Source organism: Apaloderma vittatum, unplaced genomic scaffold, assembly GCF_000703405.1.
Source record: "Apaloderma vittatum isolate BGI_N311 unplaced genomic scaffold, ASM70340v1 scaffold2290, whole genome shotgun sequence".
In the NCBI taxonomy this organism is placed as follows: Eukaryota; Metazoa; Chordata; class Aves; order Trogoniformes; family Trogonidae; genus Apaloderma; species Apaloderma vittatum.
Genome location: NW_009692691.1, coordinates 45,943 through 62,835, shown reverse-complemented (window position 1 = coordinate 62,835; position 16,893 = coordinate 45,943). Strand labels below are relative to the sequence as shown.

General features: G+C 41.3%; 1 protein-coding gene across 1 annotated transcript in view; it reads left to right on the top strand.

The window, feature by feature from the left end:
* Positions 1-16,893, top strand: part of LOC104280792 (EH domain-binding protein 1-like) — a gene marked incomplete at its 3' end in the record, with an annotated part of 170,250 nt that overhangs the window by 109,657 nt on the left and 43,700 nt on the right. Inside the window, 1 exon segment of the mRNA XM_009878592.1 lies at positions 15,635-15,782. Coding sequence (XP_009876894.1) covers positions 15,635-15,782 — 148 coding nt within the window.

The window sequence follows — 16,893 nt, the reverse complement described above, 5'->3', positions numbered from 1 at the left end:
GTAATTTGGCCAGTTTACTACAGGTCATTGCTTTTTTTGGTTGTTAGAAAAGAGTAGAGACTTGCTTGTATTCAGTGTTTCTGGTCATTGAGGTTAATAAGAACTTGGACTCAAAGCACGTGTTGTGTGTGTCAGCGTGCAGCAATGTGTAGTAGTGTGGTATCCAAATGAGTTACGATAATGAGAATCAGCATTTAGCAGGGGGAATTGAACCATGCTCGTTTTGGGATGGACTGAGAGGGATTCAAAAGAAAGTGGTTTGAAATAGGAAGATCTAATTTTAAATAAGGAAACTTTAAAGACACAATCCAGGGCCAGTACTTTCAGAAATAACTCTTGAAGTTTACCATCGCCACCTTTTTGATACCTTCACAAAAAGAGCTTTAAGCAGCCCTGTGTTTCAGGGTGTGCTCTAAAAATCAGTCACTCCAGCTAAGCTAAGCCTGCAGAGTCATTACTTACTTTTGAAAATCTTGTCTCATAGGCCTTGCAGTTACGACTTTACGTTTGTCGTAGAAGAACTATGAATTACTGTTTTCCTAGTGTGAAAACAATACACAGTGCGTGGGTTGTGTTGCTGCTTGAGGTCAGCCAAATTTCCAAGTCTGTTCCGTGGCCATAAATTTGGGTTACTTGGTGTTCTCCTGAATTGTTTTGGTAAAACTTTTTTGAAAAAAAACCCTGTTCCTGTTTCTCATCTAAGCATAGAGCAAATATCTTAGACCTTTAGCCTAAGCCTCACCTTTTTTTTTGCCTCCTTTTCGTGTTTCTAAGTCTCTTTGTTGACCACTAAGTGGCCTCTTACGACGTCCTGGCTGTTCTCCCGTGACATATCCTCTTGCCCGTTTGTTCCATTTTCTTGACTCCTCTCTTGCTGCAGTGTGCTTCCCTCTTCTCAGGTTTGGGCTCTGGGTTAGGCCCATGTCAGTATTCTCACTTGCTTCACTCTTTTTATTTTTTAGCTCAGAAATTGATGAAGTTGTGGGAGCAGAGGATTAAGGCACTAACTCAGTTCCATTTTCCTCTGAATCACTTATTGCATCCCAAGCTGTATCCTCTTCCCCTTCTTTAGTTTGTGTCTTGTTCTTCTGTCTGGCGCAGGCTGTATTTCAGCCGTCTGCCCTGGCCGTTTCAGCTTGCTTCCCTTCTTGTCCTTTTCTCTCATAATACCTACTCTCTTTGCTCTTTCTTCCCTTGGACATCTTCCCTCTGTGCCTTCTGCCCCCTCATCTTCCATTCCAGTTCAACCCCCATGACTCGGTCCCATCATTCTTCGCTCGCTTCCTCTATTTGGACCACATTAGCCCCTTTTTTCTTTTCTCCCATTTCTTCCTGACTTGCAGCCCGGTAGAAGTTTTCTCTCTGTTAGTTCATTTGGAGCTTCTCAGAAGCCTTCAGTCTGCAAGCTGTGTGCGTGCCAGTCTGTATGGAGGTATGTAAGCCTGTAGGCACATACTTGAAGTCTAAGAAGAGGCTGCATTGATTAGAAACTCCTTGAAAACATGCTTATGGTTTGGGAGGATCATAGGTAAGTCTGTAAAAATGATGCAGCCTTTTGGAGACAGAGAGAATTAGCCTAAGAGCTCTGTGAAGAGTTAATGATCCTTTCATGGATCCCTTTCTCTGGGGTAGATTTGTAAACAGCTCAGCCTTTCTGCTCACTTTCTTGATGCAGCTGTGCATGGAGTGACTCTTTTGCAAGATGCTTCTGTCATTTCCAATCTGGTATAGCAGCTGTAATCACTTAGCTTTTAACCTTTTTATTAGCTTACTCGTTTTTATTTAACCCACCTTTTCTCATGGTGAATATCGCAGGGCTAGAAGCGACATATCTGCTCCCACCAGGTGCTGTAAAATATCAACCTGTGGTTGCCGTTAGCAGCAGCAGCTTGGCTGGAATGGGATGTTGCAAAGCCAGTGAGGCTGGAGCTGGTTCGTGCGACGTAACTGGCAAGGTGGCAGGCTGGAGGAGACCGCAAGGAGTGGGAGATGCTCAGGAGCTCCAGCAGGGGGATTGGACTAGATGATCTTTCGAGGTCCCTTCCAGTCCCTAACACTCTGTGATTCTGTGTGAGTCACAAGGCTCAAGGTCTTTACAGCAGGGAGCCCTCACTTGCAAAACATGGAGTAGAATCCATAATTCTTAAATCCCGGCATAACTCCACTGTCAGCAAATATCTGTGAAGGCCGGTGGCCAAAGGTTCGTTGTCTTGTCCTTTAATGACTGGAAATGTACTGCAGTTGTCATTTACTCTGTAAACTCAAATGGCTATGGTTACGGAGTCGGTGTGAGTACAGAGAATGGAATTAGGAGTTAAGAAGTGCACAGGCAACTTTAATTAATCTGCTTTGTGTATATGCATTATGATGCAGTCTTTAATTATGTGATCACACGCTATTTTCCCCAAAGCATTTGTGTCTCATTTAGCTCAGAGGATTGAAGTGATGTAGAAGGTTGTTTGTCCAGAGAACTTTCATCCTTTTGGTCGCGGAGAAGGGAAGATGTACAGCAAATGAAGCGGGGATTGCAAGGAGCAAAAGGATGAGGTCACGGTTAAGGTGCTTGAAAGAATTAAATGTGATTTTGCCTTTTCCTTAGAGTTTCTGAATAGTGCTGCTAAGTCTTTTGAACCAAACTTCCCCCGAGTGGTCACTAATTGTGTATCCTTCCTTTTCTGGATTGCCATTTGAGGCAAAGGTTTGATTTGCAGACGTATAGCGCATCCAGGTCTGTCAGGGAAATCAGTTGGAGCTGTGCTTGAGACATATAAAAGGCTGCATAAAGCTTAGTATACTGAAAAAAAAGCCCAAACAAACAGGTAATACGCTTCCCAGAGCAAGCACCAAGTGTTAGATCCTTTTAGCTGTATCTCTCCATTTCGGTTCTCATCCAGAGAACTGGGTAATAACACCAGCATGGGGTGCTGAGAGAAAGGAATGCGATTAATGCTTTTGAGGCGCTTAAATACCATAGTGATGAGCACTGGCGAAAAGCCCTTGAAGAAATTAATAATTCTGCCTAGAGAGCGGGATTTGAATATTGTGGAGTAAAGAATGGTGCTACATATTGCTGGAGCTACGTACTGCACAGCGATAGTAAGGCAGAGCACTGACCACTGCCGTGGAGACTCAAAACTGGTCTGGAGATCAGGGCACAGTAGAAGGTGGTGCCACAACAAGGCTCTCTCCTAAAGGGTACACAGCAGGAGGACAGTTAAGATTGTGCCCACTAGTTTTATTTCTGGCATCTCCTAAATGGTGTGTCAAATTCTTTTGACTTGTGTTTGCAAACTAGACGGTTTTAGCATGGAACGCTGTATAGCATGGAATTAGTGAAGAATAGCGCTCGTCTGGCAAAGGACGTGGGGTTTCTTCCTGGCACGGGCCCCAGATAATTCCTGAACTTACCTGGGTTTTGCGTGAGCTAAGGATTCCTTTTTGGTGAATTTATCTGCAGGACTGGGCTGCTCACACAGGTTTGGCCAAAAATTTTCCTTATTTAGGATCCAGCATAGGCTCTGGGATGCAGAAGTTCAACAGTCTAATATCCAGAATCGCTCTGTCTTTTGCGTCTTGTGAAACCATAAAATAGTAATTCTTTCTACGCAGCAGCGTTTGAGGATGACCACACCAAAAATTGTGAGCGGCTCCATTTGGACAAAAAGTGTTTCAAGCCAGGTTAACGTTAACTGAAAAGGTGTTTGCAGAGAGCAAGCGTGACAGTGCTACTGTGCTTAAATGCGAGTGTTGCTAGCCGGCTTTCTGCACGGAGAAACATGTGGGTTTACTTACCTCTGCTACCAATATTTCATGTTTATTCAAGTTGAATGACACCTATAGCTGTCTAAATATTAAAAAATAATAAATAAATTTTAAACCCACAAAAATACCCCGCAAAACTGCTTGGAAGAGCAGTGGGGACTATACTGAGCTTTTGTAGTAGAATTTACAGAGACAAAATACCACACTACAAAGCTGTTACCTCCAAACATGCAAAAATTGTGTGTATACAGAGGGCACCAGGAACAGGCTATGCCATGAGATTGTTTCTTTCTCCTCAGAATATTGCTTTCTGTTGCTTCCTTGCTCAAAGGACTTGTTGCAGCTGTATCTAATTCATATTTAATAAGCTCTTTCTACTTCAGGTGTCAATCTGTTGTGCCTGTTACTTTTCATTTTCATAAATATTTGAGTGCAAAAATGGTAACTTTTTTGCATCCACGGGACTAGTGGAAATGGAAATCTTTTTAGAAAAGCTTCAGAAAGTAACAAAATCTGAAAGGAGATGAGCTTACGTATTCTTGCTTCTATTTTGTTTCCATCCATTTGCACAGATATGGGATATGCCAGCTGCAATAAAATAAAAATAAAGTATTATTTTAAATGCTTAGAAAAAAAACCTTAATAAAGCTCCTGTTTATTTTATTCGTGTCCTACAATTATCTGCTGTCACTCTGAGCTATGAGCTCTTAACTGTCCTGCTCTAATATGTGATCAAAAAGTAAACTCTAGCCAGCATGACCAGAAGTGGTGCAGAGTGCAAATTTAGAGTAGACAACAAAAATTAGATATTTTAATTTGATTGAACGATGCCTTAAACTCAAGTTAGCATTGCAAGTATTCTTTCCTCCAAATATTTTAACAGGTTCTTGAAAACAAGTACCAGATAGCTTTATTCAGTAATTTTTATTTCTGTATGGAACCAGAATCCCTGGTTCTGTTGCATTGAGAAAGGCATGTAGCTCATCAGTGGATTTTATTTTGTTTTAATCTTCTCAGTTAGAAAATAAAACACTTTCAAATTATTTCCATCTTGTTTTTCTTAAAAAGAAAAAAAAACAAGGGAGAAAAGCTGATCTTTATTAATAAACATTTAAGATGAATTTATTGAGGTGTAGGACTTTGCAGAAGACAACCTTGGTATTTTAATATTAATTGGAAAATATTGATTGAAAAAAGACTAGTCTGTCATGCTGATAATTGTGACCAGATTTAGATATGATCACTAGATTCTTCCTGAGATGACGCAGAAGCAGTTACCATCTAATTGGTAAAAAGATTGAACATTATTTTGGTAATCCCTGAGCTTTGGTAACTTATTCCCTGTTGTTCATTTATATGTCTTGTTCGTATGCCACTATAAAGTGGTTAAATATGGTTTAAGCTGATAAGACTATGCTGTATAGTATTTACATTTCATGAGCATTCCAAGTTTTATAGCTGTTTTAACAATATACTTTTCTTTAAATGAAGGTTAGACCTGCTGACTGAACACTTGAAAACCACAACGAAACTGATATTTACTTCTTTATAACAACATGCTAGGGTTGAGATAGCCTGCTCTCATTTCCTTGATGGCAAGAACAAACAGGTCGTTTCATTTAATGTTACTCAATACATGAAAAATAAGAATAATCTGTAACTTTCCAAGAAGGTTCTGCATCTTTTGACTTCATATTTGATCTGTTTAAGCACTTTCTTACTATGAAGTTGTGATATTTCATTGTAAAAAAATACTACTAGAGACAACTCCCTGACATAGCTGGGGAAATAAATCAATTAGTGCAAGGAAACTAATTTCTGAGAAGAATTAGTATGCACTGTCTGCTTCGTACCAGGAGGGCTTTTATGAATAAAGGTAACCTTTGATAATGCAAGACAAATGTTATGCAGTTTGAGTTATAAATATAAATGCTTGAGATTCTCAGCTGAATTTTATTGCTGTTATTTCCATAAGCTGTTTCCGTTTACACCACTTAAGCATCCAGTCTAAATATACAAATACACGGTTGTTTATTGTGTGGATGCAAATTCAAGGTGCTGCATGCTCTGCAGCTGTGACCTTATCTTGCACACTCACGGAAAATAGGCTGTCAATTTAGTAACTGAATTTTAAGATCATCTGAACAGCAGTCGTTCAAAATCTTAAGCATCTTCTACCCATTTACAAATCTTAGCCCAGCAAACGTTCTCTGTTTCAGAGCTCTGCCTTTATGTAGGATGCGAGACCCGGATTTCTTAGCGTCTGGGCTGCTCTTTTCCTCTCGCTGCTAATAACTGTGGACGTTAGCTGGGTGGATGTTCAGCGCACGCTATTGTGAATCCCAGGATGATATCGCCATTACTTAGAGCTGTATTTTGCATTGCCTGTTCTGTTACTGCTCAGCATGCACAAGGGTAGAGTTAAAATCTTTATTCATTTCATTTAAAAATGTTTCTTTTGTTCTCCTTATCATGTTCTGGCTTTCCCAAGGATATATGCCTTGAACGAAAAGTCACATGTGCATTACTAATTGTGTGCCATTGTATTTACAGTTCCTAGTGGTGGCACTGTGAAGCTACTAATTCTTTTGCTTCACTTGATGTAAAATAATCTGAGTGTCTTTGATAGCAGTGAAACAGTATTAATTGTTTTGTACATTTCTTGGTCACTCTTCTTAGGTGGTCTTCATAATCTATTAGAACTTTCAGCCAGATTTTTGTAATGTCATGCCTCCAGCAGTGATTAAATTGGTAATTAATGAACAGTCCTTGGCAACATAAACCACATCCCGTTAATTTTCCCTTTTGAGTTTTTAGAAGTTGTCGTCTCTGTCAGAAAGCATTGCGCCACCTTGCTACAGCCCCTTGGCATGAAACCACAACGGCTTGATTTTTTGCAGCCATTAGTAGATCAGAGCAGTAATTTCACAGTATTTTGGTCAGGGTAATTATAGTACCAAGTACCAAGTAGGGTTGGGAATTCACACAAGAAGTCCAGAAATACCAGGTGAGCTTCCTTGTGTTCACTGGGACGTTATGATTAGTTTAATTGGGCTTTGTTTGATTTCAGCCGCAGAGACTCTTTGTGCCACGGCACTGCAGCCACTTTCCACTTTAGTTTTTCTGACCTGCATTGACAGGAACTGGTGCAAAAATGAGCTCTTTGAAGTGGGACTCTTTGGAGAGGGCAGCTACAAAAGAGGGGAAGGTGCTGTGTAAATAGTTTACTACTGTAGCACAGCTCGGAACTGGACTGAGTGCTCTGTGGTTTTCGGGTGATGCGGCGCAGGTTCTGATCTATTTTCAGCCGTGACGGATTCATATTTCTCCTACGGTCATGCAAATGTTTAGTAAATTTAAAAACAGTATCTTTTTTTAATCGCTGGCGTTGTAGCACCTGCTGTTCTACCTTCCTTTGAAGACGCAGTCGTTTCTCCCGCCAGAAATACTGCACGAAACACCCCATCTCGTGTGTCCTGCCCCGGATCGGGCCGGGCGCATTAATGAGGCTGCAGCTGCACCGAGTGGCTCCCGTGTCACCAGGCAGTAGGTAAAGGCATTCATACTTGAGTGGCCACCTATAGGTGTAGCGGCCCTCGGCACCGCATTGTGCACATGAAAGTTTAAATAGTCACTTGCCTGTTGGCTCCTCCGTGAAAGGACTGTCACTGGTCACTTCTCCTGAAGCCTTAATGAAACCAAATAGTTTGCTGCGAGTTGGGACCTAACCATTGGGGTGTTTCATGCAGTCTTGTCAGTTGATGTTCATGAATTGACTTGAGCGGAGATCAAAGTGTTTCTCAAAATGGAGAAGCGGGGAGAGAGACAGCTCCTTCAATTGCACCACAAGAGCTAATCAAGCCATCAGTTCTTTATGCGCTCTGCGTGCCTTTAGAATTTAATACCGAATGGTTTGTCAGGACAAATTGAAATTCGGGGCTTGGAGAGGGGGGGAGGGTACCCCTCCTCGGCCTGCCACAAATAAAATGCGCTTCGTTCTTCTGGAGGCTCGTTTGGATAAATTTTGTAATTTAATGTAAAACTGCAGTGGTGATTAAATATTTGGGGTTAAAAAACAAAGTTAAGGTAGAGGATTCGATGGGCGTCACAAGCCTTGCCGCCGATTAAAGTGAAAGAGAAACTAGACGAGCATGATTTTTTGTTGTTGTTTCTTTGACGGCTAATGAACTTTTTGTCTGAAACATTTTAAATTGGATTCAGAAGATAGTTTTTTGAGTGTCAGTTAAAACAAAGTCATGTGAAAATGCCTCTCTCTCTCCCTCCCTCCCTCTCTCTCTTTTTAATTGATATGATTTAGGCGGAGGAAAATGGTAAGGGGGATTTTTCTATTGCAGAAGCAATTTTTAAGGGATTTAGTCTTATTTAGCCTGAAGGTCTTCACACTAATGAGAGCACTTAAGTTACGTCCAGGCGTTGATTAGACAGCTCATCTATCAACTGGAGCATGAGAATTTGTATTTTAGGTACCTTTTTATACGTTATAAATGTATATGCTTTTTTTATTACTTTAGACTTTATTTTCCACAATTTTTTAATTACTGTCTTTCACAGCCAAGGTGGCTGTAGTGCAGCCGGCAGAGCACAAATGGTAATAGGGAAATAGTCTACATTGGATGAGAAATAACATTGAAACTCTATCTGTAGAAATTGGCGCGTCGAATGCAAATTGCTGCCCAGACTCATTCCTTAAACTGCCACAAGCCTCCTTCAAGTCCGAAATTCAGGGACTGTGGAATGATACATATTTAAAAATTCCCAGCCACCACCCCCCAAAAATTGTGAATACTCAGCTACCTGTAGGGTTTTTGCCGTGTTTAAAACACAATAGTGTCCTAATTATTTTCTGAACTGTTCTGAAAAGTATAGCTTTTGTAACTTTTTGACATTCCAGATTTAAAAAAAAAAAAAAAATTAAAACAGTGCCACCAGCTTGCACTATGAGCAGCCTGTAATAACAGTTAAAAAAGCTTTCTGAACTATTTGACAAGATTTCTTAGTGCTGAGGCCATATGCTGTAGCCTTTAAGCTATTTCTTCCTATCAGTTTCATTATCACCTGCCTCTGAGTCTCCAATATCATCAGTAAGCACATGCAGAATCATAATTATGCCATGTACAAGTTCTTTGATAACATGTACAGTTTTCTTCTTAATTCTTTATCAAATGCATTGATCGTGGCATGTGTGCATTGATCCAGGTCCACCATCTGGCTGTGTGTGATAAGCACAGTGGCATCTTTGCATTTCCACTGTCATTCATTGCGCTACAATTTGGCTGCAGGGGAGTAGTGGCTGGGATTAGCCCTGTTCTGCTACTTACTTGCATTTTAAGTTGACACCTCTACAGCGGCTCAGACCACATTACAAACTGAAACACATACGCGCGACTTAGTGATGTGACACTCCTCAATAAGCTTACTCCACTAGCTACTCAACAATCTGTAATTGGATTTGTAGGAATAACAGCAAAAGATTTCCTAAGAATTGCTGGGGACAGAAGGTGAAGTTTTCTCATTATTGGCGAAAGGCTAGGTATAGATCCTAGGCGATTGGTATTTTCCATTAAAAAAAAGCTGCCAGCAGTTTGCAGGACATTTTCAAAAAAAAAAAAAAACCAGCACAACAACCCAGCAAAATGGGATCCAGGGAGGCGTAGGGTTCGCACTTGTTCTTTCCATTCTCATCACACATGGGCAGACTGGGATCCCACCACCCCCTCCCGAAAATTAAGAGGAGGGGGCGCCCCCGACTTTGGGAGGCTCCCCGCCGCCCGCGTCTCTTTGTTCGGCTGGGAGTGACCCGGGAGCATTCCTGGGAGGGCACGTCCTCCTCCCTCGGCGCGGGGTTGTCCGCCCGAGAAGGAAGCTTCCCAGGATGGCAGTCTGAACGACACTGCTCTCCAGCTTACGCGTCCCGTGCGCTTGCCAAAAGTCTTTGTTTCATAACGACGCTTTTTTTTTTTTTTTAATTACAAAGTCAAGTTTACACAAGAGAAAATCCCTTAAGTGGAGCTCGATGAATGTTAACTCCTACAGTGAGCAAGCAGCTTCTTTAACTTCTGTCTGCAACTTGGCTGTTGAAAAGCACCGAAAATACCATCTTTAGACCTATTGATCGCGGGTCGGACGTTATGCCCTGTCCGGATGATGGCACTATTTCAGAATATTTCTCAGCCTGCACGCCTGAGACCTTGTTTGTGGGTGATGCCAATAGCATTGACAATCATGGTGACAGGCGTAACGAGCTCCTGGATCCCGACGCCTTAGGTGATTGTTGTCCTTAATTATATTTCCCAGATGAGGGAGAGCACAAACTTGCCTAAGCAGAGAAAATTCCAGGAAAGAAGTTAGTGGAGGGCTGTGTCGCTGCTTTCGGTTGAGATCGACTTTCTCGATGCTCTGTCCCGGGAGCCCCGTGGGTAGGCAGGGCTGCCCTCGCGTTGCTGGCGGCAGAGCGCCTCGCCCCCAGTGTCCCTGCAGGCAAGTGAGAAGAGGAGCAAAACACAAAGTGTATTTAAAATTAGATATTTCAGCCTGTCCTTAAAACTGGTCGAAGAGCCAAATGCGGTGTGAAGCACAAACGCTCGCCTTGATCGTCGCCTAGATGTGCCGCTCCTAAAGGGTTAAACGGGTTAAATCTTATTTATCTGAATAGAACTGCAGGGCTGTTTTGCAGAATGCTCCAGCACAAATACCTATGGTTCACTTTGACGTTACAATTTTTTTGTTGGTTTCTTTACTTTAAATACTTGAACTGTTAGACCTTTTACTTTTTTCTCTGAGAAAGATGTATTTGTACCAGATTAGAAAAGCTAAACTGTTTCTTTACATTGAATAATCAGCCTGTCATGACAAATCTATCTCCTTCTGCATGAGTAGGTGCCAGTTTGACTAGCTTCTTTTAGGCTCACACTGGGTTTTAAGCTGGATCCATGTGCATGACTGGCAGTGCATTTGTTGGGCCAGATCTAAGGAGCCAGAGAGCGTTCAGCTCCTTTTTGCCTACAAAAGAGCAGCCAGACAACCAGCAAGAGGCCTTGGATGTAGCACAAGGTGATACTTACTTAGTCAGCCATTCTTTTTTTCAAATGTGTATTTTTTTTCGTTCAGCAAACTAAGAGTTCCTTAATTTCGCAAGGAATTAAATTACCAGTGGATGGTACAGCCAGCATTCTTCACACCAGAAACGCCGCACCAAGTGAATTGTAGGTTTTCCAGAACAACATAGATTATGTTTAAAAAAAAAAAAAATAATTGCCAGTTAACATTTCTTTAAAAATACCTCTTAGGTTTAAAGGAGGTGTTTTCCATTTTACAGCCACACAACCTCATTTTATTGTGAATTTGGGGGGGATTTTTTTTCTTCAAGGGAACTGCTTTGTTAAGACATTTGTGATTCGTGCAGTTTTAGATTTTGGGCTATTTCTGTTTTCATTCTCTCGTGTCTCGTTAGTCCATCAGTGCCATAGATCATAAGCCAAGAGCTGCTTCTTTGTGACAAATGATTTGATGCTTTTTTTGTGATACACGTTCAGGAAAAAATATTTCCAAGCTGCATACAGTTAGTTTATTGGTAGTGAGGTAGCTGCTGTAGACGCCAGCAGAAGGCGGAAAATAGCCCGGACGTTTGTGGCTGTCTCTGCTGAGCACTTCCTAGGAGGAGGCTGGCCGCAGAAACCCAGAGCCAGGGCACTTGGGCTGAGCCGAGTGGTTTCTGCTTAGCATTTGGTGTTTTGCTGCTACCTGTGTGTTTTGAGCTGCTCTGAGACGGTCGTAGCGGCCAAACAGAAATGTGATCCCCAGAGTGATCAAAGATTTAATCTGACCAGATGGGACAAACTTGGGAAAGATTTTGACTTTCCACTCTGTTTTGCAACAAGAAAGGCTGATTATTTTTTTTTTCTGCCATCCTTTCTTTGTTAGAAAAGGCCGAGATCAGACCATCCCCAGAGAAATGAGCAGGTGTGGCCATTTACAAGCATGTCTGGTTATATTATAAAACAGCCTAAGAAAAGTTTGAAATGGTTTGAAAAGATCTGCTAAACACTTTTAATGTTTCATCCCAAATCCTATTTACTCAAACAAGAGCCGATCAAGGTCACAGTAAAACCCAGCCTGCCCAAACCTTTAAAGCTCGGGTAATTTTATGGATTTATTTATTTATTTAGTCTTCTCTGCTAACTGGATAGGTACATTTTGGTAATCCTTGCCTCTGGACAAGCACAGGAGTCTTTTCTTTCTGAATGGCTAATAACAGAGCTGTTCTTCCTGTCTAATGATGAAAGAGGTGGCAGTCAAGTTCTTTCTTAGATGTGCTGTGCACTCGGGGCAGACCAAGGACAATTTTGAAACCATCAGCTACAGGAATCGCTTCCCCTCATAGGCACAATTCTGGTTTAATTTTGTTGCTGCCAACTATCACTGATTTACCACCTTTTTTTTTTTTCCCCCCAAGTCTATGGACACGGTAACAAATTCTCTTTTTAAACATCAAATAAATGCAGCTCACCAGGTTATATTTATTTTGTAGGGAGAGGATAACACACTGTCAAAGTACTGGTGTAAACTCAGTTTGGGTCCTCCCAAATTTTTAGTCTATTTAAGGAGATGAATTTTAGTGGGGTCGTTGTTTGGCTTTGGGGTTTTTTGTTTTGTTTTGTTTTGTTTTTTCCCTGCAAGACTGCACCACTCTCTACATTTCACTGAGTTGGTCAGTTCTCATCTTCGTCCGTCACTGAGCGACGTCGCTGGCCGGGTAATAATCTCAGAAACTGCCCCGGCAGCATTTCACGTTCCAATTCACCTTCCCCGATCGCCGGCATCATTTTTGGCCGGGGTGATGTCAGTCATTGCCGTCTGCGGCGAGTACAAAAAGGACCCCCTAATGGCTGCCATTTTTATTTGTTTCTTAAGATCCAAAGGCTGCTGAAAGAACAATTGGATAAAGTTGAGGATTGGAGAAGCTTGATTTTCTTGTTCCAGTGAAATGAAACTCCCACCCTTTTTTTCTTCCCCGTCCCCTTAGAAGCCAGTCTGCTAGGGGCTCGTAGCTGTGTCAAAGCCGTTGGGATGCCACTGCTGATCACTTTAATTACTAGGACTAAGGAGGATAAAATTAAAAGTAGCACCATTGAAGCAGTGGAAGAAAGCTTGCCGAGGTGTCGGTGAACTGTGAAATATAAAAATTGCATACCAATACATTTTTATAGGAGGGAAACAAGGAATTACATTACTTATTCTTGAAGAGTTTGTCCTTAAATGGTGAAGTTTTCCTCGCTGTGCACCCGCGTGGCAGATCTTTAGACCATTACAAAGTAATTGGGGGAAAATAACAGAGCAAACTTTTAACGTTTCTTTGGCGTGTCAGGTTCATGTCAGAGGATGAAAGATTTTACTGAGATTTCTCTTCAGCTGTACAGGGGAAAAAATTGCTGGTTTTGTGTTTGCGTGGTCCTTTCTTGGTGCAGAGCTTTGTTTTGGTTTTTTACTGTTGATGTTCGTGTCTCTGTACCTCTCCCGAGTGCTTTCATTTGCAAAACCTAGGGTATTGATTTGCCATTTAATTATTCCGTACCTCAAAACTTAATCTGCCTACTTTTTCTGCGTTTGGTCTCGGTTGCTCCTTCCACCAGTACTGCCTCTGCCAAGCTCAGCAACCGAGGGTTCAAATACCCGAGTTGAATTTAAGCAAGAACTAGGCTGTTTTTTCTCTCATCCGCTGGTGATGATTGGCTTAATCAGCACAAACAGAAGCCACAATAATCTCTGTTTGCTTGGAGATCCCCGGGATGTTAAAGACTATGCTAATAATTCAGGATGCAAGTTCTCTTTCAGGAGGAGGGGAGGAAGGGAGAGGGGGGAACCAGGCTGTTCAGTTTAGGGAGCATTTGTCACAAACACGTAACCGTTCTTATGTTAAACTTTGTGACCTAGAGTAGATTAAATTGTTTGACCTTAAAACGCATTGGAATCTTAATATAAATTTTGCCCGTTCCTTCTTAGAAGTCATTTACATCAAACCCACAAGTTCCTATATGCCAGGAATATGAATAGCAGAGACCTGTGCAGTTTTGTTTCATGTAAAATTCAGTGTAATTAATGTTACCAAATACCACAGATGGAAATAAAATCGCTTGCTGTGTCAGTTGCCTTGCTAGAAATTAAATTAAATTGATCTATTACAGTGCATAGGAGCAGGGGGAAGGCTTTCCCGTTGCCTTTCTACTGTGTACTTTGCCAAATAAGTTTTTGACAGAACTGTTGCTGCGTGTCTTCTGGGAAGTTAAAGGGTGAGAAAGCAAACAAAGGCGATGCGCCGTCCCGCTGCCTCGCAGGGCCCAGGCGCAATCCTCTTTCCAGGGGAAAAGGACATTAGGAGAAAAGTAAATCAAGGCGATCTGATAGGGAATGGGGCTCCTGTCACTCAGAGGCGAGATATTGTGCTGTGTCCATATACTTTGTTTACTGTAGGGTTTTATGAGTTGTAACCTGCCCATGCAAGCTGTTAATGAGGCTAAATCTTGCTGCTTGAGGATTGAATTACAGCACACCTCTGGGCTAATGGTTATAAACAGAAAGTCCCATTAGGGCTGCATTCTGATTCAGTTATTTGCATTTTTTCTATTGTGCCAAGAACAATGCTGAGTAAATAGCTACAAACAAACAATTTGCATGGAAATGGATAAAATGTGCCTAATTAGTATTTTGTGCTTGTCTTATTAATGATTGCCTAAACTAAATAGCACTTAGCAGTAGCTCTCATGAGCATCTGCAGGTGTGGGATGCTCAGTTTCTGGCTTGGTGGGAAGGCTGCCAGGACAGCTCTCCAAAATTAGGCAGTTTATGTTCCACTTAGTACGAGTCAACTGCCTGTACCTGGTTTGTATCCTGGTCATTATATCAATGATAGGAAACCATCGGCAGATCTGACTCAAAGCCAAGCGCTGACTTTTTTGGCTTATGAGCATTTCTAGTGTTGAGGGGAGGGGAAGAACAGTCCTGACTTTGAAAAAAAAATAATTCTTAGGGTGAAAACTGAAATTGTTTCCTTTGCCATTTAGTAAATTCTTACAGATATCTTTAAACATATCTTTTTATTACCATTTTTTTAGTACGGTCTTTTAGTCTTTTCCAAAATTTCATGTTGCAGAACTTTGCTTATTTAGGTAACTGAACTGTTATCATGCTTCTAAGATAGTTACAAGCTTTAGTGGGACTGCAGTGTCTGGGATGGCTCCAATATGATCTCTTTTGTTACTCCACTAGTAGGTTGTTTTAAAGCGATTTGAAGTCTTTTCTGCTTTGGCACCTATTGTTCTTTCATTGATTTTAATTAGTTATAAAAAAAAGAAAAGGTATCCATTGAAGTTGAAGAATTAGATTCCTTTCCATGCCTCGGATTTGATGTCACTTTACGCTTTGAAGTCAGCTTTGTGATTGGAGTAACTGCGAGCAACGTCTGGCTTCTCATTTCAGTTCTGTGAGAGACTATTACTCAAACAAATAATTCAATTTAGTAAAACAAGCACAGTAAAAATTTTGTAGGTATTACTTTGAGACAAAAACGTCTGAGAATTTTTGTCAAGGTATTTTTACAGAGTGCCACTTATGAGTGCTTTAAAATGCAAACATCCAAATTCCTAAAGCATTCAAATTTAGGGAATGCTTTAAAAAAATATCTGATTCGTGGATGTCTTTAAAAATTGTGGTGTGACACCCAAGTGATATCGAGCATCCTATTTATAATGTGGGCCAAGCACCGTGCTGTAAACCAGTTACTATCATGATGATCAGATTGAGAATGAAATTGCATTTCTGTCAATTACTGAGTTGGCAACTGTTCAATATATCTTAGCAGCAAGATGAAGAGCGGCGGCGGCAGCTGAGAGAGAGAGCTCGTCAGCTAATAGCAGAAGCTCGATCTGGAGTGAAGATGTCAGAACTTCCTAGCTACGGTGAAACGGCTGCAGAAAAGTTGAAAGAAAGGTCAAAGGCATCTGGAGGTGAGCTGGGGAACCTTGTCTCTTATTCCTGTGACAGCCTAGAAACCAGAGACCTTTTTGGGTGGCACTTCTCTTCACCCTTCAGAACGCTGCTGTTCATCAGGTGCACACATCAAAAGACGTGGCTGTAGATGTATTTCCTAAATGACTGTTGTTTCACTTAATTTCCAGCAATTAAAATAAAAGCATCTATGTAATTGAGAGAAAAAGATACGGGACCAAGTAGCTTGCGATGGCCTGTTACTTACAGATTTGTCGTTACCCACAGGGTTTTTAAAATGTTATGATTGTTGTTTAAAATCTCTTCAATGTGTAATTTTATATAAGAGCATGGACATAATTTTGGGGGAAAGCAACATTAGAAATACTTAAGAAACTTTATGTGGTATTAAATGTGTTCAAAAGACTGCTTGGGGAGAGAATTTTAAAGGTGGCCCATGGAAGGTGGGGGAAACAACCTTCTCATTTTAAATGGCAATGTTTTGACGTACCACTTGCCTTTACAGCTTTTGAGTTGTAATATTGCTATAATGTAATTAAACTGACTTTGAAATGTCATTAAAATTCATGTATCTGCCAGCGCTACTGGCTGGGGTAATGTAGTGTCACGCAAACTCAAAATGGGTTCTAAGCACGTGTTTCAGTACAGGCTTCTTGCTCTTTTAGTGTCTCGTACATCTTCTAAGGGGAAGTTGTGTTTCTCATACTAACGCAGAGTTGTAAGCCGAATGTCAGGAAAATGCAGCGTTTATGTTCAAGATGCGTGTAGATTCAACATTTTGTTTCTTCTCTCCCGTAGGTAGTTTATATACATATATATTTAACTGGAGTCTTGCTACACCCTAAACCCTACACTTCTGTTTCATTTAGTACCGAGGAGAAGATGGTTGTACATCTGCCTTTGGGCCTCGACTTCAGTTTTCCTCTCTTTGCCCAGTAAACCAACCTTGCGAACAAATGATCTTTCTTTCAACAAGTGATTTATCTTTCATGGTAAACAGGGAAATTACGTCCTTGATGTGGAGGGAGTAAGACGCGCTGAGCAAAACGGCACAGCACTGGTGTGAGAAGTGGCCGATGGTGTTCTTCATCCCTCTGTACAGTTTCTGAC